Source organism: Zootoca vivipara, chromosome 2 (genome assembly GCF_963506605.1).
Source record: "Zootoca vivipara chromosome 2, rZooViv1.1, whole genome shotgun sequence".
Taxonomy (NCBI): Eukaryota; Metazoa; Chordata; class Lepidosauria; order Squamata; family Lacertidae; genus Zootoca; species Zootoca vivipara.
This window is the reverse complement of record NC_083277.1, coordinates 116,522,451-116,549,592: the sequence shown is the minus strand read 5'-3', so window position 1 is coordinate 116,549,592 and position 27,142 is coordinate 116,522,451. Positions and strand designations below refer to the sequence as shown.

General features: G+C 46.9%; 1 protein-coding gene across 1 annotated transcript in view; it reads right to left on the bottom strand.

Moving 5' to 3' along the window:
- Nucleotides 1-7,862: 7,862 nt before the first annotated feature.
- The window catches only part of FAIM2 (Fas apoptotic inhibitory molecule 2), a 44,678-nt gene continuing 25,398 nt past the window's right edge, over nt 7,863-27,142 (bottom strand). The window contains exons 7-12 of the mRNA XM_060272107.1: nt 26,168-26,207; nt 24,495-24,532; nt 22,343-22,430; nt 21,205-21,300; nt 15,842-15,895; nt 7,863-10,326 (exon numbers count right to left, since the gene is read on the bottom strand). Coding sequence (XP_060128090.1) covers nt 10,177-10,326; nt 15,842-15,895; nt 21,205-21,300; nt 22,343-22,430; nt 24,495-24,532; nt 26,168-26,207 — 466 coding nt within the window. The 3' untranslated portion in view covers nt 7,863-10,176. The remainder of the gene's footprint in view (nt 10,327-15,841; nt 15,896-21,204; nt 21,301-22,342; nt 22,431-24,494; nt 24,533-26,167; nt 26,208-27,142) is intronic.

The following is a 27,142-nucleotide window of genomic DNA, read 5'->3' as shown; positions in this document are numbered from 1 at the left end:
GGAATATGGCAAACCTATGTATACAGTATATGCATATCTAGGCCTCTGATGGTGGGTGGTTGTGATCTCACCACCTCTGTGCTTTACAATATTTTTTTAATATTTTTTTTAAGGTAGAACCCCAAGATCTACCAACCAGAGCCCAGGTGCAAAAGACATTAAGTTGGAATGAAAGAGCAGGGTGGCTCTGAGCATCTTTGGAGCCTGAGAATTTGATGTCAGTATCAGAACTGAACTGAGCTCAAAAGCCTTTCACAGGAAAGTCCATTCCTGGTTGGCTTTCCTTCATTTCAGCAGCCTAACGTAGGTGAGGAAGGTCGCTTTGTATTGCTACAATTATACAGTTGGGAGTCAGAAACCCTTGGTCAGGCTTCATCAAACTCGGCCCTCCAGATGTTTTGAGACTACATTCCCATCATCCCTGACCACTGGTCCTGCTAGCTAGGCCAAAAACATCTGGAGGGCCGAGTTTGAGGAAGCCTGCCCTTGGTGATCTACTGCAAGTCACAAAGAGATCTACCTAGAGATCCAAATCTGCTGCTTCTTCCTACCCCTCAGTTAAACCACCCCCATTGTCTCTTCTCAACACAGTGATAGCTGAACACCTGGACCTTTTACTACTGATTCCATTGAAAACAACATCAAAGACTCTGGCCGGCCACCAGACCAATACTAGCTAATGCAGATGGAGTGAATATGGGAACAATCAAAGGATGGATGTGGGAAAAAGTATACGATGGCCTGCAGTTTCACGAAAAAACACAAGGGGGCAATAAATTATCATATACTGTACATTTAGCTACAGTAACTGGATTTTTTTACACACAAAAACAAACACCTGCTTCATGAAGAAATAAGAGCCGGTGATAAATGTTGAAATACCCCCACTCCATTTCTGCTCTCCAAATCAGAAGAGGGTTTGTATGGAGATTCAGACACTGGAGAGAAAAATGAGTAGGAAAAAGAGAGGATGCTGGGGGGGACCAAATGATGCTGGTCCCCCTTGATTCTCTGGTTCCTTCTGCCCCTCCTCATTTGCTGATTACAGAAGCCAAAAAGTATCAGTAACTGTTTGATTCACACCTGCTTACTGTCCACTAGGCTCCTCTCCCACTCAAATTTCTGCAGCACACCAGATGCTGCAATCTCCTTAAACCAGCAATTGCACAAGGAGATAAGCATGCTAATAGGCAAAGGGCAAGAATTGGCACTGGACAAAGTGTGAGTCAATGGGACATTTGGCTGCCATAGTCACTTATGTCTTCTTCTTTGGCGATCACTCATAGCTTAGTAAGATTGTCTTCCATAAACACAGTGTGACTGTGGAGGCCAATTCTGGATCCACACATCCTTCTACAGTGGGGACATTAATTTCCAGATGGGAGTTGATCACGGTGTGGATTTGTCAAGCGTGCCTTCCTCTTAGCACATTTCTCCCTTGCGTCCTGAGATCGAGTGTCTTCAAAGCCCATGACACCTTTGGTAAAGGCTGTACTCCAACTGGAGCACTCGCGGGCCAGTGTTTCCCAGTTGTCAGTGTTTATACTACATTTTTTTAAGATTTGCCTTGAGACCTCTTTTGTTGACTACCAGCATTACGCTTTCCATTTTTAAGTTCGGAATAGAGTAGTTGCTTTGGAAGATGATCATCAGGCATCCACACAACTTGACCAGTCCAATGAAGTTGATGTTGAAGAATCAATCTGACTTGGCATCCTTTAAACGGTGATGGGCTATTTCCTCTTGCAATTTAAAGGCTCTAATGCAGGAGTTGGATTAGGCACATAGGAAACCAGCTTCTACGATGTCATTCTATAAGTCCATCTTGTCCAGCAAAGTTGATGTTGAAGAATCATTGCTTCAACACTGGTGATCTTTGCTTCTTCCAGTACACTGATTTTAGTTCGCCTGTCTTCCCAAGTGATGTGTAAAATTTTTTGGAGACATCATTGATAGAATCTTTCAAGGCGCTGGAGATGGCGTTTATAAGTGGTCCATGTTTCACAAGCATATAACAAGGTTGGTAGTACAATAGCTTTATAAACAAGCATTTTGGTTTCCCTGTGAATGTCCCGGTCCTCAAACACTCTGCACTTCAATCGGGAGAAAGCCTCACTCGCAGAGCTCAGGCAATGCTGGATTTCGGCATCATTGTTGGTGATTTACTGTTGAATGGTCACTTTCAGGAGTGCTGAGGCAAGAGTCCCGAGTAGTAGGATAGCTCTTGCTCTCGGTTACCAGGGTCAATGTCACAGGCTAGTGAGGTGAGGCATTTCTTTTGACTCCTAGGCCTATAGGCCATGCAGGTCCCCTGGGAAAAGGCCTCAATCCCTACAATGAATGCTGAACTAATATATAACAAGAACTCCAGTCATAGTCTTCTGGGCCACTGCAGGGTGACCATTTATTTGATACATTTATTTCCACGATTAGCTTCAAGGACCTCAAAGTGTACACAGTTCTCCTACCCTACCTGTCAAGTGTGGGACTTTCCCTCTCCCTTCTGGTAGCTCACCGATAAGAAACTCTCTGCAAGGATAACAGTTGCTCACTCTGACTCCTCCCCCCCCCCACTTCCACAGCAAGAAGCTTGCCAATGAGATGCCCCCCATCTCCTTTGTTCTCTGACATGCTCAGACCTCCAAGTTTGGGGGGGGGGAGGGAGGGTGTTTGTTCCCCCCACACTCTCGATTGATGTATGGCCCAGCTGCTCCCTCCCTTCTGGTTGCTTAGCTACTATCTCAAAGCTGGGTAGCTCCCCTCTCAACTGTGCAGCTTCTGCCTGTCTCCCTGCTTCTGGAGACGCTGGAAGCAAAGAGGGTGGCAAATATTCCCCCTCCTCTTCTCTTAGGATCTGATCTTTCTAAGATTGCATCCCCCCAATCTTCCGATCCAGACCAGCCCCTGACACTACCCATTTCATCACCCCAACAATCCTGTGAGTTTGCAAGAGGGCTGTCTCTCAGTGAGAGAACATCTGCTTTGCACACATTCATTCCTCAGCATCTTGCCTGAAACCCTGGGGAGCCACAGGCAGTTCCTGTAGAAAATGCTGAGCTAGAGGAACCAATGGTCTGACTCAGTAGAAGGCAGCTTCCCGTCTTAGGCTGAGAGCCAGTGAGTGGACCAAAGTCACTCAGCGCACTTCACAGCTGAGGAGACATTTGGACGCTTGTCTCCCAATGCCTAGTCAGACATTCTAACCCAATGCTTCCCAAGCATGGGTCTCCAGCTGGTTTTGGACTACAGTTCCCATCATCCCTGACCACTGGTCCTGTGAGCTAGGGATGATGGGAGTTGTAGTCCAAAAACAGCTGAAGACCCAAGTTTTGGAAACACTGTTCTAACCACTACAACTGCACTGGCTCTCTAACATCTGTATGACTCTGGGAACAGCCTTAATGAGAAGAAGAAATCTCTCTCGCACATGCATGTAGACCATAGTTTTCCCTTTTCTCGCGAGGTAGCCTATTCAGCATAAGGGAATTTCCCTTTAAAAAAGGGAGAACTTGACAGCTATGATGTAGACTGGCTCAATATGGTTCCTACTCCTAAGGGATCCACCTCGCTGGCCAGTGAGTACCAGTACCAAGCAAAGAATTTGCTCAGGCAAAAGTTTTCATAATCACAAAGAAATTCATTTGGGCTGCCTTTAAACCAGCTGCAAATCTGAATGTTGATAAATGTAGCCTGTGTCCATTTGATTGAAAGCTTTCTTGCTGAGCCATGCTACCATTGTGCTCAATGCTGTAGTAATACCGGTATGTTCCACCTTTATAAACCCTGCAACAGAGCCCTCTATCCCCCCGCTTCCCTAGATGAATAAACTGACATCCGTCATGACCATCAGTAGGCAAGATAATTTTCTAGAGTGGCATTTCTATGGTGCCAACTATCATCACCACTACGGTTATTGGAAAGTGAGACTGATGGCCTCTCTGGTCTTGAAAAGGAAGTTGTCAAGGCTTTTAGGAGAGATTTTGTGTAGAACGTCATCTTTTGGCAAGGCAATCTTCATTAGGGGAGACTCATGGTGTTCCAGAACTTTGAATCCATATCTTATATTCTCACTCATAAAAGGTAAGTCTTGTCATCCCATGCATCGAAAAAATCAAGAATTTCAAAGTGTTTTGATTATCATGCTTGCAAAGGCTCAGCTACTTTGGGGGGCAGGGAGAAGTAGTAGAAAGCTCCTGCACCCTGCCTTTGAAATGCCAAATGAGCCACAAGCCTTGGGCACCCCTGTAAACACTCTTGTTGTCAGAAGTGCCTCCTGGCACAAGCAAAACAACGCTGATTCCAGCCTGTTGGGTGACTTGACAGTGCTAAATAATGCTTCAGGGAGATACACATACTCTGTGGGGCTGCTGGCTGCTGCCATGAAATGAAACATTCCAATTCCAAAATGTCATTTCCACATTCTCCAGCTGAAGCATTTCACATCTAAATTTGTTTGCACGTTCCCAGTCATCTTGGGTGCTGTAAAGCGAAATTTTGGTAAACCCTAGAGCAGGGTGAGGTCCAGGGAAACTGGTTTGATGGCCCCTATCTCCAACAGAAGTGTGATGGCTGAGGAGATAAAGATGTGCTCAGAGGGGCATTTGACTTTTCTTGATTCTCAGAGTCTGCTCCCAGAGGACATCCTCAAACTCCGGAGGCATCTCCTCTGGGGATTGTCCCCAGAACCCAGTTTGGTTTCTCCCTGTTCCCTATCCATACAGTGTGCCGATCTGACATGGGGTCACACGTAACTGTTTTTTTCCGTCTACATCCCCAATACAAGGGATGTTGTTTCTTTCTGATTGACTTGGAGAATTGCCCTTTGGGTTTGGAACTCTTGAAGTACTGTCTAAATCTCTTTTTTGTGGCTTCAACCCACCCAATTATCCTGTTTGGGTATATGCTCTTCCTTTCTCTGGGTAGATACTCCTCTTTCCCTCCAAGCACAGCCTTCTTTTCTCGTGAGATGGAAGAGTGACTCACACAGTAGGGCATAGCTGTTGCAATAGCCTTCCAGCATGGCATCACTATTCCATATTGGGAATGGCAAAGTGGTGGTGGGGTCTGGGCTGAGCTGGGCTGGTGCCAATTCAGTGCCCCTGCTTATGTCCCCTTATAACATACAGTGGTACCTCGGTTTATGAACTGTTCATAAACTGAAGCGTTCATAAACTGAAGCGTTCATAAACTGAAGCGAACGTTCCCATTGAAAGTAATGGAAAGTGGATTAATCTGTTCCAGACGGTCCGCGGAGTACTTAAACTGAAGCGTTCATAAACTGAAGTGAACTTTCCCATTGAAAGTAATGGAAAGTGGATTAATCCATTCCAGACGGGTCCGCGGAGTACTCAACCTGAAGCGTACTTAACTCGAAGCATGGGTGTAATTGGTTCCGGAAGTCTGTTCATAAACTGAAGTGTTCATAAACTGAAGCAAACTTTCCCATTGAAAGTAATGGAAAGTGAATTAATCTGTTCCAGATGGGTCCGCGGCATTCGTAAACTGAAAATTTGTAAACCGAGGTGTTCATAAACCGAGGTTCCACTGTACTATTCACTTTTCGTGTTGCCGTGTCTGTACAATAAGTGGCAGTGACTAGGGATGAGCAAATCTGTCAGTATTGGATTATTATTTTCCAATATTAAATCCAGTGCTCCACATTTCTGCGCCATGAGGTTTTTTTTAATATAAAAAAACCTGAAAATTTATTTGCACTTATTGCGAATTTCTCCCATTATGCCCATACTTGTAGAATCATAGAATTGTAGAGTTGGAAAGGACCAGGAGGGTCCAGCCCCCTGCAATACAGGAATCCTTTCCCCCAATGTGGGGCTTGAACCCACAACCTTGAGATTAAGAGTCTCATGCTCTACCCCAGGCATCCCCAAACTGCGGCCCTCCAGATGTTTTGGCCTACAACTCCCATGATCCCTAGCTAACAGGACCAGTGGTTGGGGAAGATGGGAACTGTAGTCCAAAACATCTGGAGGGCCAAAGTTTGGGGGTGCCTGCTCTACCCACTGAATTTTCCCTGGTACAAATGATTTTGCCGATGTGACAACGAAAAATATGGTGGCATTTCCTAACCGTCCTGGCCCATTTGCTTTCACCAGGGGTATCCCTCCACCTTCTTTCTGTCCCCTCTTACAGAAGGCCTGTTTTCCTCTTCTACATTGCAGCCTGGGTACAAAACCAGAGAGTTCACTGTATAAATCAGGCACCAGGGAGAGCAAAACTCATCTGATAGAAGAGCAGGGGTGATGGGGAAGAAGCAGGCAGGAAGGGAGACAGGTGCTTTGCACAGGACACTGCTAGTCCACATGTGCACAGTAACTTTCCTCTCACTCGCTCAGGGGCACCACCAGCTTGTAAACTGAATCTGTGCACAATGACTGTGCAAACACCTGAGTGCTAAGAGGGGAGGACAGCAGCAAGAGGAGGAAAAGGAGGATAACAATACAGTGCAAAGGGTTTGCTCAGATCCCCTCCCCTTTCATCCACTGGTCAGAAATGCCACAGGCAACAGAGTGACGCAGACTCCTCAGCATTCCCAGGCAGGTTTCAGATAAGCCGCCCCTATCGGGTGGAAGGATCATCTTTTAAATAAGAGCTAGAGGCTGTCACAGCCTGGGGGCCGCCATTAGAAAATAACTGGTTGGTTTCCACATGAGGACCATTAATACTACACGTGCAATGATGGAAAGATACTCGGGTATGCTCTGGAGTTCATGTAGGCTGCAGCCTGAGGAGGAGGAGGAGGTGGCCGTGGGGCAGGAGACAACCTGTCTGCCCTTTCCAGGCTGAGATCACACTCTGAGGAAATGTGACCGCTGGTCAACAAATAAAAGCTTCTCAAAAACACCCTGACCCCAGTCTGTCAAGAAACTGCCATCCTGCCTGGAGGCTCTTTGGACGAGTCAACACTGACAACGGACTGTGAGACTCGGGAGACAACAGACTTGGCCCAGTCCAAGGAGTGGGTGCCAGTTGCTGACCTCAGATCCGGTTCCTCTGCCCTCTCCTGGTTAAGCACTGAAGTGGTCCACTTCGGGAACATGGGGAGCTTTCCAGTGGAGAAAGCAGATTCCCCCTGGAGTGTTTCCTCTGTCAGTGTGGAAAGAAGCTTCCCATGGAAACCGTGAAGGCAAGAGATTTTCCTGGTCTCATAATCAGCCAAACAGGCCTGAGTGGGCTGGAGCCCCTTCATTATATGTCCGCATAATCCAAGAATCGGATGGACTAAAGCAATAGAGTCCATCTAAGGAAGGTGGTGATCTAGCTACACCTCTGGCTGTGCCTTTCCTGCAAGGCAGGCATGTCAAACCTGTGGCCCTCCAGATGTTTTGGCCTACAACTCCAATGATCCCTAGCTAGCAGGACCAGTGGTTGGGGAAGATGGGAATTGTAGTCCAAAACATCTGGAGGGCCGCAGGTTTGACATGCCTGCTGTAAGGTAAAGGTAAAAGGGGCCCTGACCATCAGGTCCAGTCGTGTCCGACTCTGGGGTTGCGGCGCTCATCTCGCTCTATAGGCCGAGGGAGCCGGCATATAGCTTCCAGGTCATGTGGCCAGCATGACAAAGCCACTTCTGGCAAACCAGAGCAGCGCACGGAAACACCGTTTACCTTCCCGCCGGAGCGGTCCCTATTTATCTACTTGCACTTTGATGTGCTTTCGAACTGCTAGGTGGGCAGGAGCTGGGGCCGAGCAACGGGAGCTCACCCCGTTGCAGGGATTCGAACCACCGACCTTCTGATCAGCAAGCCCTAGACTCTGTGGTTTAACCCACAGCGCCACCTGGGTCCCCCATGTGCCTTTGCTGTAACGGAACAAAATCACCCTGGGACAGAATACACTTGTTTTAATAACTGAATCATCTGATGACATAGGATGCTGTTACGCTGTAAATCCAAGCAGGTCTCAGCTTGTTGATTGGCTGGATGGTAGACTGGCTGGGAGCTGGATGTAAGGTGCTCTGTGTTTCTAGGAACCAACATAATTATAACAGCACCACAAACCAATAAAGAGATAAATACACAAAGCATCATATGGCATAGCATCACTATCTACAGATCCAGTCTGGGGTAGTGGACAGAGTGTGGGACCATGAAGACCTGGGTTTTGGTTCTCTATCAACTGTGAAACTCCCTGGGTGACCCTGAGTAAATGGTTGTCATTTCAGTCTTACCAAACCTTCCCCAATGTGGTGCCCTCCAGATGTTTTGACCACTACTCCCACCAGCCCCAGAGAGCACATCCAATCTAGATGGCTGGGACCGATAGGGTGCCAGATTTCAGAAGATCACTCTAATATATCCCATGTGCCACTGAGTTCAGGGGAGGAATGCCATGAATGCACAAATAATAATGTAAAAGTTTGTTAGATCCACAGGTGAACAAAGTGCAAATACCTACGCCATGGTTGTGCCAGCAGTTTTATATATATGCAAAGAATGCAGGGCACACACAGGGTGATTGTATGTTATCATCTGATGCAGAAATGCACCATTGGTTTCACAGATATGAGCTCATTGCCTTCACACATACACAATCTGGTCAATTTGGGATTTTAGAATTTATTCACATTTTTCGTCCAGTAGTGCTGAAGCTTTTTCATCCTTGAACCCTTTACCCCAACCTCAGCACTCTTCTTATGACCCATCTACTTCTGGCAGCAGTGGGATGGCCTCAAACTCCAATTAGGAATTTAGGCTTAATTTAGGCAGCTATTCTAGCTGAGATGGTGAAGGGATCTAGCTAAGAGGCTGGAATGTCTTCACTTGCAAGGATCTATCTATATAAGAGATTCAGAGGAGACACAGGGCCTCCATTCATGCACCCAATATTTCTAAATAGATGCAGTGGCATAATGCAAAGGTGATCTGAATACAAATGAGAATGATAGACTCCTGTCTGGATTTCTGGAATCTCCTACACATGGATTTCTCAGTGCTTGAGTGTGTTTCTCTCCATCTTTCTGTCTGTAACAATTGGCAAAGAAATGCTAGGCCGTTAGAAATGCCTTGGCCATCCTCTCTAAATCTGAAAAGACTTGCTTAGCTAGACATATGAAAGCAGAAAGCATTCCTCTTTCACTCCCTCCCTCCCTCTCTCTGCCTCGTCTCTTTTCAAGCCCTGATTCACTCATGGGAAGAAGTCTAAATGCCATGCACATCCCAAGAAAGGGATGGAGAGACAGGTGAAGAAATTGGTGCATGGGAGCGCAGCATTAAAGTGGCGGCAAAAAGTATTATCCCAGATCTAAGGATGTTTGCTCTTGTTAGTGGCCGGGACTAGAAATGTCATCACTGACTGAGCAGGAACACAATGACCATTTATTCTGGATTGTTTGCCCTCCCCTGCTCCCCTTGCTATGCTGGAAATAGTGCTGAAACAAACAAACAAAAATGGGCAAAAGAACGGAAATTGAACCCTGCAACTTCAAATCAGCAAATTAAAACTCAAAGCCAAGCAGAACGGGATCAGAGTCTGGACCCCGCCCCAAAACATCCTAGTGAGCATGAGGACATGTGAATAAGTTCTTCCAATGAAGCTAAGCGAGATGGACCTTGTAAGCCTTAGAGGGAAAGCATCTAGTGTCTAGAAAGCAAATGCACAGAAGGGCCCTAAATGTGTGCCAGGACTTGAATTTGAGGCTTGCACAACAACTGTCATGAAGAACACCAGTAAGTAAGTAAGTAAATCAGCCATTCTGTAGATTTTCACAAACATTTGTGACAACCTTGATTAAGATCATTTCTGAATTCCCAATTGCTTTGCTTCAGCAATTGAAACCACACACACACACACTCAATTATCCCCCTCCCCTCCACTCTAGTGCCCATTCTGGTCCTGCAACTCCAGGTTCAATTTACAGCTTGAAGGCAGTTGCCAGAGCAAGGGAAGGCCTAGTACATTTACACCCCAGTTTGCTTTTTGAGTCACAAAAGTTTTAACAGCATCTATATGTATATATGTACAGCCTGCCAGGAGCTCAACAAGGCCGGTGGGTGGATGGGGGCCAATCTGATGGAATGGAGCTTGCTAAAGGGCTAGAGAGGTTGTATAACTTTTTCCTCTCTCCTTTCTTTCTTGTCGTGTCATCCAATGTGTATATTCCTTCTTCTTTTTTTAATAATAATAAATCAGACACAAGCCCTAGCAGCTTTGCCGAGCTCACTCTCGGCTAGACCCAAAGATCTGCAGGAAAAAGGAGAATACGTAGATGATGTCTAGGTAGATGTTGAGAGCCCCAAAGATGTATTCCTCCGGACTCATAGCATAGCGCCGGTTTCCCATCAGGAGCTGTGTGTCAAAGGCCAGGAACTGAGGAGAGAAAACCAAACACAGGCTGAGGTCAGTACTGCCATTTTATACATGTCTGCTCAGCGCTGAGTCCCCCTAAATTCAGTGAGACTTGCTCCAGGGGAAGCGAGTATAGGATTACAGTATAGGATTGCTAAGTGTGCCAGTAACCTCTCTGGAGAAATCTGTCAAATCAGTTTCACTTGTTTTCTCCATTACACCATTTGCCACATTGGTTTGCATTTAAATGGGGGGGGGGAGTCCTTAGCACTTTAGCGTGTCCACGTTTCCCCCTTAATACACATTTATTTATGTATTTTTTTTGTATGTAACTTTTGCCCATTAAACATATTTGGGCAAGCAATTTCCCCTAAGATAAAGCATTTGGGAGGAATGGAGGGTTAAAAATATAACAACAACGACTCCTACTAATACACACACTTTTATGTGCATATTCTCCTGATGTATGCATTTTGTACATTGTCTCCAACAATTCTAGGTTGGAGAATGGCTACATTTGAAGGCTGGTGGTACAGTGCTACCTCGCAAGACGAACGCCCTGCAAGACTAATTTTTCGCAAGACGAATGCGTCTTGAGACCTGATGGTGACTCGCAAGACGAATTCGTTTTGTGAAAAATTTGTCTTGCCAATCGCGGTTTCCCATAGGAATGCATTGAAATTTAATTAATGCATTCCTATGGGCAAAAAAAGAAATTTCAATGCATTCCTATGGGAAACCATGATTCACACGACGAATTTTTCGCAAAACGAATTGACTCGCAGAACGAATTAAATTTGTCTTGTGAGGCACCACTGTATTTTGGTTTGTATATTGATTTGGAAAGGGCGAATGAGGTAGGCCCAGATGAAGATGGGGACTGAACTGAGTTTCATCACATCCTTTCTGGCCTTCAGAATTTATGGTGATAACAGTATTGCTGCTGGTAGGTCAGGTCCACACCCACACGCAGCCTCAACCTCCTTCGCTCTGCTCCTCACCCGGAAAGCTCAGGCAGCTCCCATGGCTTGGATTAAGAGGGAGGATCCTCTCTGGGTGGGTGCCAGCCTGACTTGCCAGTCTGAGCCAGTGTATTCAAGATCTCGCTGCCCAGATGCAACACCTCACTCTCCGGCCTTGTACAAAGGGGGAAAGAGATTTGTAAACAGAACTGAACATGTGCATGCTTCAATGCCTTTCCAGTATACCCATGTCCCTGTGGCTGAGCAAATGGAAACAGGAGAAAAGAACTAAAAGGCTCACAGTGGGCTACAGAATCCAGTAGATTTTCCCTGCATCCCACTATCTGCTTAAACCATAGCTGCCAAGTCTCCCGTTTTCCCCAGGAAATCCCTGTTTATCCAGCTGTTCCTAGCTGAAAAAACAGATTTTTTTTGTCTTTTCCCGGTTTATTCTGGCGCGGTGGCCATTTTGGAACTGGGCGGAGCATGCTCAGAAGCGACTTTTGATGCTGCTCTGCCCAGTTCCAAAATGGCTGCAGTGCGACTTCTGGCCTGGCAGCCATTTTGGAACTGGGCAAAGCAGCATCAAAAGTCACTTCTGAGCAGTTCCAAAATGGCGGCAGTGCTACTTCTGGTCTGCTATTTCCGGCCCGGTCCCTTATTTCTCTGACAGCAACTTGGCAGGTATGCTTAAACAACAACAATAACAACCACCTACCAACTTAGGCCTGCTGCATTCTTCCCAAAGGAGGAACATAAGGAATTCACCATGCAACCTACCCCTATGCTACATGTTTGGCTTTTGAATCAAGGGTGGGAACATATTTTGCATTTGTTCCCCCGCCATCTTTTGCTTCTGGCTTTCCCCACCTGTGGCCCCTGGAAAAGGGTGCTCAGAAAGGAATGTGACCTTCATCCTGAGATGTCTTCTCATGTCTACACAAATGTAAACAGTGCTTTGCGTCCCACTTTTTCATGTGTCATAGAGCCCGGTGAAAATGCTTGCCAAGGACTCCAGTTCAGACTTGTGGTTTAGTTTCATGATAAATTGTGGGTTATCCAAGGTCCAAAGGGCAGTTGTTAGAAAGCTCCAGGAGAACAACCCTCTTTTGTTGGGAACCGGAACCTCCAGGCAGGTTTCTTCCACTAAGGTTGACATGGTTACAGAAACACTGGCAGGATCACCTGGTTAACTGAGGGCACTGGGCCATTCCCTTACGCTGGCCTGTATCTTAATCTTTATTCCCTAAAGGTAACAGACCCCTAACAGTTAAGTCCAGTCATGAACGACTCTGGGGTTGCGGCGCTCATCTCGCTTTACTGGCCGAGGGAGCTGACGTTTGTCCTCAGACAGTTTTCTGGGTCATGTAGCCAGCATGAATAAGCCACTCTGGTGAAACTAGAGCAGCGCACGGAAACACCGTTTACCTTACCACCGGAGTGGTACTTGCACTTTGACGTGCTTTCGAACTGCTAGGTTGGCAGGAGCTGGGACCGAACAACAGCTCACCCCGTCACGGGGATTTGAACTGCCGACCTTCCAGTCGGCAAGCCCTAGGCTCAGTGGTTTAGACCACAGCGCCACCCGTGTCCAGTGGACAAATACGTAAGTACGGGCTTCAAATATCCAAAAGTTAGTGTAGATGGCAAACTTTTTCAGAGGTTGATGTTTTGAAGGAACATGTTGGCACCCCTAAAAGCACACCTTTTGGTTAAAAGCAGGATGGGAGAACATTCAGCACTGCATTCGAAATAGGCATATTTGGGGTGATATTCTCTCTGATGTTGATTTTTGGAAAGGTAACCTGGTGGCTGAATAAAAATGGTTTGGGGGGGAGGCCTGATCTGGCCTGCAGGTTCAGCCACACAGAGTGACATCCAAAACCTACTTTTCCATGTTCAGGGAATAAGCCTTTCTGTGGTGTCAATGATAGGGAGGTTTAAGGGGAATACTACAGTGCAGAGGGACCTTCTTCCTGTATGCTGAATTGGTGTATGGTGTATGCACTGAGCTAAGCAGTGGCTGAACTATGCATGCAGTTTGAGATGGTGGCACACAGTTTCATTGATAATATGGGAAGAGACATGCAGCAATGTTCTGAGGATATACACTAAGGCTTCATTCTGCAGCTTAAGCAAGAAGAACCACATGATTAGTTTTAACACACAGGTACATGCAGTTGCACCATTCAGTCTACCAAAGTTTAAAGGTGCTGACCTTTAAGGCCCTAAACGGCCTCAGCCCAGTATACCTGAAGGAGGGTCTCCACCCCCATTTTTCAGCCCAGACACTGAGGTCCAGCACTGAGGACTTTCTGGCGGTTCCTCACTGTGAGAAGCGAAGTTACAGGGAACCAGACAGAGGGCCTTCTCGGTAGTGGCACCCGCCCTCCCACCAGATGTCAAAGAGATAAACAACTATATTACATTTTGAAGACATCTGAAGGCAGCCCAGGTTAGGGAAGTTTTTAATGACTGATGTTTTAATGGGCAGGGTATTATTATTATTATTATTATTATTATTATTATTATTATTATCATTATTATTATCTTGCTGTGAGATACATATGTCTGCAGCAATGAGGGGAGGCAATACAAGGAGTGGCTGGTGACGGTGGCAGAGGTAAGGAGCCACGCTGTGCTGCAACTCTGGTAGTAGGAAGGGTCCAAAGGGTGGTGGGCTTGGCAGGATCAGTGAAGAGCCTTTCCAAGCCCCTGTGCCCTCAATAGATGCCCAGCCTCGCCACCTTCAGATGCAGGCACTGGTGCCCTAGTGCACCAGGCCCAATGCCCCTACTTGCTAGTATCTCCAGTGCCAGCTCTAGGTGTAGTCTCGGTGGCGTGGGGCGCCAGGGTGCCGGATAGGCAGGGGGACGCTGTGCGGCAAAGCCACGTGGATGCCATACTGCACACTGCACCTGCCCACCAAGGCGGGGGCGCCGGAGCAATCTCCGCGCCAGGGCGCCCGACCTGCTTGAGACGGCCCTGAGTATCTCTTTGAGTTTCCCCTCTCTGATGGATGTCTGTCTCCTCTTACCAGCTTCCACCATATAGTTAGAGCCTGGCTACATTTACAGATGTTGTATAAAACGCATTCAGATATATATATATATAGCAGGGGTCAGACTCCTGCAGCTCCCTGGGAGACTGGCGGAGAAGGCTGCAGGGAATGCTATGCAAGCCCAAGGGGATGTAGGCCCAGCCCATTGCTTATCTCTGCTTCTTAACTTATATAGTGGCCAATTGCCCCCCTCAAGCCCCGAGGACAATTAGCTGTGAAAAGGGAGAGAGCAAAGATAGCAGGAGATAAACAACATGCTCAGCTTATGCAATCCTTTAAAAAAAAAAGTATATTCAGGGAAACGGTGCAAAAAATATGCCTGTTAATGAAAATAACATACAAACTGAAGATTGGAAACACGAGGACCTCAGAAAAAGCAAAATTGACAGATTTGTCTGTCCCTATCTTTCCACCCCCGCCACTCTGATGGTGAGGCAGCAATAGTAGGGGTGCATAAAGCACATATACAGTACAGCACATAGCACCCTTCCCAAAGACTCCTGGGAACTGTAGTTTGTTAAGGGGCTTAGAGATTGCAGCTCTTTGGGAGTAAATTTCAGTTCCCATGATTCTTTGGGGGAAATCATCTGCATTAAATCTTTGCTGTGTCCACAGCCAAGGTCTCTAAGGGAATAGCTTGGTTTTCCCGTTCTGAACTGAGACAAGTGAGTGTGTTGCCCATCATGACTGAGACCAAATCCTGAACAGTGAAGACTTGAACACATGGATTGCAGATTGGAATTTATAAAGCACAGATCCGTGAAATACAAAGAGAGGCTCAGCTTGTGTACAGTGGTACCTCGGTTTATGAACACAATTGGTTCCGGAAGTCTGTTCATAAACTGAAGTGTTCATAAACTGAAGCAAACTTTCCCATTGAAAGTAATGGAAAGTGGATTAATCCATTCCAGACGGGTCCGCGGAGTACTCAACCTGAAGCGTACTTAACCCGAAGCATGGGTGTAATTGGTTCCGGAAGTCTGTTCATAAACTGAAGCGTTCATAAACTGAAGTGAACTTTCCCATTGAAAGTAATGGAAAGTGAATTAATCCGTTCCAGATGGGTCCGCGGCGTTCGTAAACCGAAAATTCATAAACCGAGGTGTTCATAAAGCGAGGTTCCACTGTATTTGAAGGAGTGGGGTTAGGCGAGCCTCCTTCTCCCACAAAACCAAAGGGAGCTAAGGAAGAAGCAAAGGCTTAAAATGGATCTGGGGTGATGGTGGTTCTGTATAAAACAATAAGTCTTTAAGAGACAAAAAACATGACAACCTTTTTCTAAGGCGCAGCAAGAGAAACTGAACACATTGGACCTTTAATTGATTTATATGGACTCAATTGGTGGTGGTGGTGGTTTTGAAAGATCCACTTTCTCCCCAGTGTCACCCCCCCCATCTTTTGCATCCTCTGCATAGCTACAAGTGAAAAGGACAGCTGATAGTTTAACCTCTGAATTTTCACTCCTGGTGGCAGTGAGTTGAGAAAAGAATTGTCCTAAGCTCAGCTTACTTACCATAGTAAATACAATCGCACCCAGCACAGCATAAATGGCCTGGAGCCACGGCACCTACATGGAAAGAGGCAAGAGAGATTGGTCAGCCTCATAAGACAGAAGGATGTAAACAATGCATCCATGTGGGAGGAGGAATGTTTGTACATAGTAAGATGCCTTGTAATGAGTGAAACCATCGGTCCCACTAACTCAGTTTTGACTGCACTGGCTGGCAGCAGCTCTACCGGGTTCCGTTTCCAGCCTTTCCTGGAGATGCCAGGTCTTGAACCGGAGACCTTCTACATGCGCATCAGATGCTCCAACCACTGAGCTATGGCCCTTCTATTAGTAGAGGCTCAAGGTACAGGTTAGCTCTAAGTAAAATAATAATAACAACAACAATAGACACCTCCAGAAAGAAGATGGAAAAGGAACCAACAAGGTGTAAGGAAGAGAAATTACTTTTGCATTGTTCTCATTTCATTAAGCAGGCTCCCAAGCACAGCCTGAGGACCAAACATCACTTAATAATGATTTGAAGGGTGTTGGATGATAACTGTAAGTTGAATAAAGCTCTATTTTTTGGCAGGGACTCCTGTGGTGTGTCAGCAACAGAATCATAACCAAGTCTACTCTGAAGTAAGTCCTACTGAATTCAATGGGACTTAGTCCCAATAAATGAGGGTTAGGACTGCAGCCTGTGTGTGTGTGTGTGTGTGTGTGTGTGTGTGTGTGAGAGAGAGAGAGAGAGAGAGAGAGAGAGAGAGAGAGAGAGAGAGAGAGAGAGAGAGAGAGTCAGACAGACAGACAGACAGACAGACAGACAGACAGACAGACAGACACAGTTAACTTGAACTACATAAGAGGCCACTAAAGGGTGAAATGAAACTGAGCAGGCTAATTTCTATATCTGCTTTGCTTTGGTCAAAATGATTTCTCAAAGATCAAAAGGGTTAAGAATAAAGGACCTTTTCTTAAACAGTTCTGCCCCATCCTGTTGAATTGACTTCTGCCCTAGGCAGGACCTCAAAGCATGTTGTCACAAGTTTGATTCACATATATATGACTTTCACTGTAATGCACTTGCAAAATAATGTGAAAGTTTGATCTGCAGTCCTCTGTCTGTGGTGGCCAATTTTTAAGCTACTGGATGTTGCAGTCATTGTACGATGAATCTGTCCATGCCTAATTATTAGGTGCTTGTTGGTAACAACTGGCATGCCTTGAGTCCGAATCTTGCACTGAGTCTGTATTTGCCCTGGGTTTTTTTTTAATTACCATTCACTGGTAAATGGTAGAACAGACTATGATTCCCCAGAGAAATGAAGGACCAATATACTGCCTACACTTTCCTACTGTTGTCCTTTTCCCAGTTTTCTTCTGTTTCCACCAACAACTTGGGGAGGGAGGGAAATTTGCTTGGTTTCTCATAACGTGGATAATGAAGAGAAATCACTCAATTCACCTTGAGCTTGAATGCTTCAGAAATTTGAGAAGCATTATTCTGCACTCCCTACCCCTGTTAATATTTAAGATAAATGTATGACAGGAATGTGTTATACATTTCCTACCCAGCTTGATAATATCTTGGGTTGTATTCAATGTAGCGCTAAGGAGAATGTTCTGTCAATATGAGGATTTCTCCTTGCACCAAACAGAACATTTCCCTCCATTCCCCCCCCAAAAAAAACCTCTGTTCTGGGGTTTCCCTAATCATCTGGAGCAGATTTGGGTATGGTTGCCAACTTGCCATATGTCTGGATTTTCCTGGGGTTCCAATAGCAAAATTAGTGCCCAGGGGGAAATTTCAAAAAATGGGCAAAATATCCAGGTTTTTGCCAACAGAACCCAGAAGTGTGTGTTTGAGTAGTAACAGCAATCCCCCCTCCAAAAAAAAAAAAGATTTTTACTTTTTGAAATATGGCAAGCGTAGATTTGGGGGTGGTGAAGTAGAAAAATCCCATTGAACTAGTGTCAATCCTTGTACAAGCAGAGCTATTTAGTTGAATAATGGTAAAGGACCCCTGGACAGTTAAGTCCAGTCAAAGGCGACTATGGGGTTGTGGTGCTCATCTCGCTTTCAGGCCAAGGGAGCCAGCATTTGTCCGCAGACAGCTTCCCAGGTCATGTGGCCAGCAGGACTAAACCACTTCTGGCGCAACCAGGGCCGGCTCTAGGCCTGCTCCCGGTGGCGCGGGGCACCAGGCCACCAGGGGTGCCGCTGCGCCCACTGAGAGGTGTGGCTGAGGCTGCTCCAGGCGCGCCTCCACTGTTCAGCGGCTTCAGGGCGCTCTCCGGAAGCGCGCGGGCCTGGGGCTGCCTCCACCGCGCGCAGGGGCGTCGCAACAGGGGGCGGGGAGCGCCCCCTGGCCCAGGGTCGGCCCTACGGCAGGCTGGGTGGCGCAATGCAGCTGCACCCGTGGTGGCGCCCGCCCGCCGCACTGGGAAACGGGACAGGGGGCGCCGGAGGGATCCGGCGCACCACGGTGCCAGGGCGCCGGGCATGCTTAAGAAGGCCCTGGGCGCAACGGAACATTGTGACAGAAACCAGAGTGCACAGAAACGCCATTTACCTTCCCACCGCAGCAGTACCTATTTATCTACTTGCACTGGTGTGCTTTCGAACTGCTAGGTTGGCAGGAGCTGGGACCAAGCAACAGGAGCTCACCCTGTCATGGGGATTCGAACCGCCAACCTTTCGATTGGCAAGCCCAAGAGGCTCAGTGGTTTACACCACAGCGCCACACACTGAATAGCACCTGGTGAAGATGATGGAAGCACGTATTCACCTGGATCAGGTTTTAGATAACCATCCACCACTATACCAAATTAAAATAGCAACATCAAAGACAAGGGCATGATGGACCTGTTTGGTGTTTGCCATCAAGAAGTACATAGTGTCACATAAAACCTGCTTCTGGAATGAGAAATCTGGGGCTCTCTATTGCAAAGCACAACATTCTCACACGTCTTTGACGTTCAGCTTATTCAGGCCTGAATCATGGAAGGGTGTGAATCAAAGGATGAATTGTTCTTTTAAGGCAAGATAATCAGGTACTCAATATGGTTCCAGCCGCTTGAGGTCATGGAAAGCCCAGCCCACCCTGGAAATCAAGCAAACAAGCCAAGACTGCAGTGATTAATGGGGGCTTCAAAACCCAGGCTAACACTCCTTCTTCTGTCAATACTTCCCAGTATCTAGCAGGCTCTCGTGATAACTGCAGAATGAAAACTCCCTGGTGGAGAATGATTGAGAGATTCTGGCATCTTTGCCCTCTTTCCCATTTCTCCCCCTCCCTGTCATAATCAGTCTTTGCTTCATGAGCAACTGCCGGTCAAGAACAGTAAACACAAGCCGGTGCCAAACCTTGCAGTTGTGTGTATGTCAGAGGGGGGGGGAGGGAGAGAGAGAGAGATGGAAATGGAGGTCACAGTAATTGAAATAGAGATAAGGATTAGGAAATTAGCCAGGAAGGAACATGTTTGTTTAGAAATGAATGGTGAGGGCAAAAATGAAGACTAATGAGCCAGTCTAGGTTAGTGGTCTTGCAAGTAGGATTCCACAGGCTGAAAAAGGAAAGGGGAATGGGCAGAGCCACCTTAGACACAATTTTGACTAAGAATAAAGGTAAAGGTCCAGTCACGGATGACTCTGGGGTTGCACGCTCATCTTGCTCTATTGGCTGAGGGAGCCGGCGTTTGTCCGCAGACAGCTTCCAGGTCATGTGGCCAGCATAACTAAGCCGCTTCTGGCGAACCAGAGCAGCACACAGAAACACCATTTACCTTCCCACCAGAGCAGTACCTATTTATCTACTTGCACTTTGACATGATTTCGAAGTACTAGGTGGGCAGGAGCTGGGTCTGAACAAGGGGAGCTCACCCTGTTGCAGGGATTCAAACCACCGACCTTCTGATCAGCAAGCCCTAGGCTCAGTGGTTTAGACCACAGCGCCACCCGCGTCCCTAAGAATAGAGATGGATAAATCTGTTGATTTTTGTTTCTCTTAGTTTCTCATTTTCCCAGTCAGTTCAGTTACTCAATGTCTGCATCAGTTTCTGAGGTGTTTTTTTTTATAAAAAAAAATTGTCTGCATGGAAATTCATATGCATTCTTATTCACAATTTTGCCTGATATAATGCACCTTCATGCAGTATTTTCTCATACAGCCCATGTTACCTTGGGGAGGTGGGGAATACCATTTTTCCATCTCAGGTGCAGATGGAGGAGAAATTCTTTTTTGTTTGCATTTTAAAGCAAACCTACCTAATTTGCACTCCCCCAAACAACACATGAACTGAAACATAGCTGTCGTTCAAAACTGACACTTCTTTGAATCTTGAACCCCCCAAAATGTGTACAAAAATATGTACATTAGTGTGCATAAAACACATAAAGTACTGAAAATAACATGTTAAAAATGCACAAGTGGCTAGGAAAAACATGTGAATTAGGCAAAATTGCATATAAAAATGTGCATGCTAGGAAACATTCATGCTAGAATGGCAATGAATTTCCATGATTTCTTCTTTTTCATCGCACACTGATGGAGAACTGAACTTAACATTGGAAAAATGAGAAGGAGAGGGAAACCAAAATGGACAGATTCACCTATCCCTTTTCACTTTCTTGAAACAGGCCCAAGCAACTTTCTCCTGGTTTTGCTTTGTAGTCTAGGTTCCGAAGGTTGGGCAGCAGAGAACCATAGCTGCCAAGTACCCCGATTTCCCCAGGAAACCCTGTTTTTACTTACCTTTTCCCGGTGGTCCCCCGTATCACTTCGTCTCCCGTTTTTCTCCATTATTTTCTCCTGCCGGCGGCCATTTTTTTCTGATTTGCTCTTCTATGGGCACAAAAAAATGGCCGCCGCCAGCTTCAAATCTAGCTTCATTTTTTGTGCCCATAAATGGGTGGGGCGACACCAGAAGTTGCGTCGACGCACTTCCGGCCATGCGTAGAAGCTACTTTTGAAGCTGGCGGCGGCCATTTTTGGTGCCCATAGAAGGGCAAAGCGACAGCGGATGTTACATCAACGCAACTTCCGGTGTCACAGGGCTGCCGGTCCTGGATTCTGCAGTCCGGGACTTGGAAGGTAAGCAGAGAACTGGTAGCAAGCAGAGGGTTGGGCTGAAAAGCCCATTTCACTCCTGTCCCAATGCTGTGATTCCATGTAGATTAGGCTTTAAACCACCGGCCCCAGCTAGCATGGCCAGTGGTCAGGGATGATGGGAGTTCTAGTACAGCAACATCTGGGTGGGTACCCTGTTGACTACTCCTGTTTTCAGCAATTTTGAGTGCTCTGGCCCTGTACCTCACTGTCCCAGTGAAATGACACATCCCCATGTGGATATAGTTTTGCTGGTAGAAGCAAGATGAGACTTACGTATTTGAAAGGAAGCAGAATAGCCAGGATGATCCCACTAAAAAACAGCACCATCAGCATTACGAACAGCACACCCTGGCAGGAGGTGAAATCATACTGTGGGAGGAAAGAAAAAGGCTGTCACTGTATCTGTGTACACTGAGTGGGTATATTCAAGGGCACCCTAGCTTCCAGGGAGCATGAGGTACTCACATAACCAAACACATACAGCCTTTGCCAGGCAATTGCTGCTGTATCTTGTACCCAGATGGACGCTCATCCTTCTCAAGTTATACCTCATGCCTTGAGATCCCTTCACTTACACTGTCTTAGACTCAGACAAGCTCTCCATCACATCTAGCTTTTTGACCGTATGAGTCACAATAATCCACCTCGGCACGTGTTGGGGAGATTTCAAGAGATTTCAGGAAGCCTCGTCCCAATCCAATCCAAACTCAGACCCTTCCAAATTAGAACACAATGTATCTCATATTGGTGTTTGCCCCTGTCACTTCAGTTTATAGAAAATTCAGAGTTTCAATGGGCCGTTTGTGTTTTTATGAGTATTTATTTATTTATTTATTCATTCATTCATTTAACTTGTATACCACCCTATACTTGTAGATCTCAGGGCATAAAAATCTGCTCTTCAACCATCAAGATTCCCAGAGTGACTTGCAGATTACGAAAGAAAAAAGGCAATCCTCAGTAATGTCTAAAAAGGCTTAACGCAAAAGAAAAATGGATTGAAAGGAAGGAACAAATAAGCAAACTCGGAGACCGAAGGGGCCCCCAAACCACCTCAGCTGCCTTTTTAAACATTTCATTTTGCTGCTTCTTACTGGTGGTGGCACTCTCCCCAGTAGAAATGGTTATGATCTCCTTCCAGTGACGGGTGGCTGCCAATTTTTATATCCAGATGTCTCCTTGAACAATACTATGTTAACATGTGTGTGTTATTCTAAGAATTCTGAGGTGGGGGATGAAAGCTGCCTGTTCCTGGCTCTGCACTTACTAATGGTAACTGTAGCTTATTTTTGCCCTCTTTTGCCCCCACCCACCTGAAAATTGCCAGAATGACCCTCCCAACTTCTCCTTCACCTGTAAACGGAGTGACAAAAATTAGGATGCTCAACGCTACTAAGACACATTTACTCACCTTGGTCTGGAAACTGAATAAGGTGACAGAGAGGCATACCAGTGCTGTTATCCCCAGGCACAGAAGGACTGACTTGGTATTGTAGTAGCTGCAAAATGAAATGGAATGGTGTTAGAGATCCAAGTTAAGAGATCCACCTTCAGAAAGGACATGTGCTATAGTTCTCAGAAGCTTGGGACATTTGGTTTAGAAACTAACCTGAAACTTTGGATTCTGATCAAATCATTAAGTTGGAAGAGGGAATCCAACTTGTACATGTTGCTCGGGAGCACAAGGAACAGATGTTGTCAAAATATCTGGATTCTCCGCATTCTGAGGAATAGGGCCTCATAATGGTACCTCTACATAGGCAATTATGGGGCTACCTTTTACCAAGTCAGACAACCGGTCCATCTAGACCTGCCTTGTACATGCCAGCCAGGGGTGCTTATTCAAGGACTTGGGTCTTCGCCAGATCTGGCACCCAAGCTTTTCTAACTGGAGAGGCCAAGAAGAGATCCTAGCATCCCTCTGCATGCAAAGGCAGGTGCTATGTCACTGAGCCACAGCTACTGACTTTAGAGGAATCTCCTTGGACAGGGACTCTGAGAACCACATGCTGAGAATAACATAGCAGGGATGCCTTCCTACCTGCCTTGTAAACTTTCCAAATTATAATATAATTAATGATAATAAAGTTGGTCATGGCTGAACAAATTGAGCTGAGCTAAGTGAATCTTTAGCCTGCACCCAGCAAAGCAATTGCTTCCAAAAGTACTTCCCCATCTTCAAATGTGGTGATAAAAACTAAGAAGAATGCACCCATTGAAATATAATCCTAAACATGTCTACTCAGAAGAAGAAGGTCTTATTTAAGTCAGTGCTTAAAGGTAAAGGTAAAGGGACCCCTGACCATTAGGTCCAGTCGTGACCGACTCTGGGGTTGCGCGCTCATCTCGCATTATTGGCCGAGGGAGCCGGCGTACAGCTTCCAGGTCATGTGGCCAGCATGACAAAGCCGCTTCTGGCAAACCAGAGCAGCACATGGAAACGCCGTTTACCTTCCCGCTGTAGCGGTTCCTATTTATCTACTTGCATTTTGACGTGCTTTCAAACTGCTAGGTTGCCAGGAGCTAGGACCAAGCAATGGGAGCTCACCCCGTCACAGGGATTCGAACCGCCGACCTTCTGATCAGCAAGCCCTAGGCTCAGCTCAGTGGTTTAACCCACAGCGCCACCTGGGTCCCTAAGTCAGTGCTTACTCCCGGGTAATTGGGGTTAGGACTGCAGCCTTAATCAAGAACAGCCCAAATTGACATATGCTTTTGTTTTGTATTTGCAACAGCAGAATACCTTGCTGCCATGTGTTGATTGCTCTAGATACTGTGACCAACTAATGCCTTTGTTTTGTCCTTCCACTACCATTGACAGGCCATCAGACAAAAATAAAACAATTAAAATTCATGATGCACCTGTGCATGAGATTGTTACAGCATGGGACTTCCGGTTTACTGCGGCCATCATTAAGAAGCGTGAGGCAACCCTCTGGGGGGGTCTCGAGCGTCGTGGGGGCTTTTGGAGAGGTTGGCAAAGGCTACGCAGACCTTGGAACCTCAAGGGGGTCACCTCGAGGGTATAAGTACCCAGCGGTGCCCAGCGTGCTCTCCTACTTGCCAGATTTCACTCCATAAATCCAGGGAGAGGATCGAGCTGCGGGCACGAAGGGGGAGGCAGTGCTAACCTCGCAACGCGAAGTCTCAAGCTTCGGAGGAAAGCGGTAAACTTCCAGAATTAAAAACCGAATTCGAAATTATTGGGGAAATATGAATTGGATTTAAATTTGGACCTATAAAATTTGGAGAAGCTGAGGGCGAAAAGAGGGAGTAAGTCCCAGCGGTGGGGAAAAGATGGCGCACGACCACAAGTAGGGATGAAGGGAAGAAATGATTCAGTTCATGCTTGAAGCTGAATCTATCAAATTTGCACTTTCCAAAACAATAGGAGAACCTCAAGCAGCCAAATGGGGCCTGCCACCCTTGGGATAGAGAGGGGTGTGTGTAAATAAGCATGCTCTGACTTTCTAATGAAACATCAGAGGGTGAGGCCGAAGAATGAAATCTCACACATAGAAGAAATATGGCAAGTATGCAGTCTCTTCTTGTGATCAGCCTACCTGGAGAGCATCCCAGTCAGATAGGCCATGGAAAGAGTCTGTGGAAGGAAAGAGATTTGGTTAACTTCAGAAGCTGGAGCTGAGTGTTAGGGAAAGAGGCGCAACCAGATGTCACCAGAAGTGCAGGCGCTTTGTCCTTATTGAAGACAAATTCAAAGAACTTGTGACCCACCAAGCCAGAATAGTGCATAAATGATGGATTTACACTGAGTAGTTCCTTCCTCTGTGGCGTCACAAGCAGACCAAAAGCCAAAGAAAACTATACATTTAAGAGTTGCATTGCAGATGGTGCAATTTTTTCCTCACCCCTGCATGGCAAGCTGTGCTGCCAAAATCCTTCAATCTATTCAACTCTTGAAGGTGCAGGACTCCCAGCCTTCTTTGCTTCTGGGCTCTCTAACTGAGGCACTGTTTTACCCCCCCCCCCAAAAAAAATATTATAATACCCTTTGTCTACACCAGTGTTTCCCAACCTTGTGCCTCCAGATGTTTTGGGACTACAACTCCCATCATCCCTAGCTAGCAAGACCAGTGGTCAGGAATGATGGGAATTGTAGTCCGAAAACAGCTGGAGGCACAAGGTTGGGAAACACTGGTCTACACCTTTCTGATTTCTGGGCTCCCTGGTATTGTTGGACTCCAACTCCCAGAAGCCCAGAAAGCATGGTCAATGGTCAGGGATGATGGGATTTGTGCTTAATCAACCAGAGATATTGCTGGACTACAGCTCCCATCATCCCTGACCATTGGCAGGGGCTGATGGGAGTTGGGAGTCCAAAACATTTGGAGGGTTCCAGGTTGGCAAAGGCTGTTTCACAGAGTCAATGGTTTCAAATTTTGGCTTTCAGCCACTAGAGAAATGGATAGACAACTTTAAGAACGTGACATGAGAACATAGGAAGAGTCTTGCAGGATCAGGCCGATGACCCATTTGAGGGAGCATCATCCTGTTCTCACAGTGGCCAACCAGATGCCTGTGGAAAACCTTCAAGCAGGAGTCAAGCACAAGAACATTTCCCCTCCAGTGGGTTTCCAGCAACTGGCATTCAGAGGCATAATCATACCTGCCAAGTTCCGGCCTGAGAAATAAGGGACTGGACCGGAAGTAGCGCTGCCGCCATTTTGGAACTGTGCGGAGCATGCTCAGAAGCGAGTTGATGCTGCTCTGCCCTGTTCCAAAATGGCCGCCGCACCAGAAGTCGCGCTGCAGCCATTTTGGAACTGGGCAAAGCAGCATCAAAATTCGCTTCTGAGCATGCTCCACCCAGTTCCAAAATGGCCGTCGCGCCAGAATAAACCGGGGGGGGGGGACCAAAAAATCCATTTTTTCGGCTGGGGACAACTGGAAAAACGGGGGTTTCCCAGGGAATATGGGAGACTTGGCAGCTATGGGCATAATACAGCGGCAGATCACAGCCATCATGGCTAGTAGCCATTGATAGCCTTATCCTCCATGAATTTGTCCAATACTCTTTTAAAGCCATTTGCATTGGTGTCTATCACTGCCTCCTGTGGGAGTGTGTTCCATAGGTTAACTATCTGCTGCTTCAATAAACACTTTCTTTTTCTGCCCTAATTCTTCCTTTGGCTTCCCTGTTGAACATGCGGGCCAATACTCCTGTAAAATCCCCCTTTATCTTAGCACAAATCACAGCGCCAGGTATCCTACTTACAAAGATGCTCAGGAGGATCAGGTTCCATGGGAAGTACCTCCTGTGAGTTAAGTGAAAGGGAGCCAAGAAAGGATTGTCGTTACTCAAAGAGCATAACCACTAGAAGGAAAAATTGCACAACAGCATCTTGCATAATCAGATAATTAAAGCGGGGCGGTTAGAGCAGCAGGGCAATAACAGGCGTACAATTCTGGAGCACAAATGCTTCTCTTGCCGATTCCACTTAACTAAGAGTTAAGCCACCTTTTCAGATGTGCCTTTTCAACAGTGGCATGCGAGGTGTGGTTTATCAAGGAAGCATTTCGTGGCATGGAAATGAACAATGTCACTCCTTTGCTGCTGTGAGCATAAAAAGGTAAAGGGACCCCTGACCATTAGGTCCAGTCGTGACCGACTCTGGGGTTGCGCGCTCATCTCGCATTATTGGCCGAGGGAGCCGGCATATAGCTTCCAGGTCATGTGGCCAGCATGACAAAGCCACTTCTGGCGAACCAGAGCAGCACACGGAAACGCCGTTTACCTTCCCGCTGTAGCGGTTCCTATTTATCTACTTGCATTTTGACGTGCTTTCGAACTGCTAGGTTGGCAGGAGCTGGGACCGAGCAACGGGAACTCACCCCATCACAGGGATTCGAACCGCTGACCTTCTGATCAGCAAGCCCTAGGCTCAGTGGTTTAACCACTTTCCACACGCAACAAACGGGGCCGCCGCCGGTGGCCTGACGGGCCTGGCTTTCCTCAGCCTCGTCTGCAGCTGTCGCTCCCTCGCCTCAGGCGGCGGGAGCTCGGTGGTGGTGGTGGCGACGGAGGGGGCTGCGCTTCGAGGCCCATCGCCTTGCGGAGGCCGGAGGCCGCGGGGCTCGGAGAAGAAGCGGCGGCTGCCAAGAAGAAGGCGGGCGCCGAGGCTGAGCAGCACCGGCGCGGCCTCTTTCCCCTCTCCGCTCACTCCCCGGCGGGCCCAAGCCGGCCCGGCGT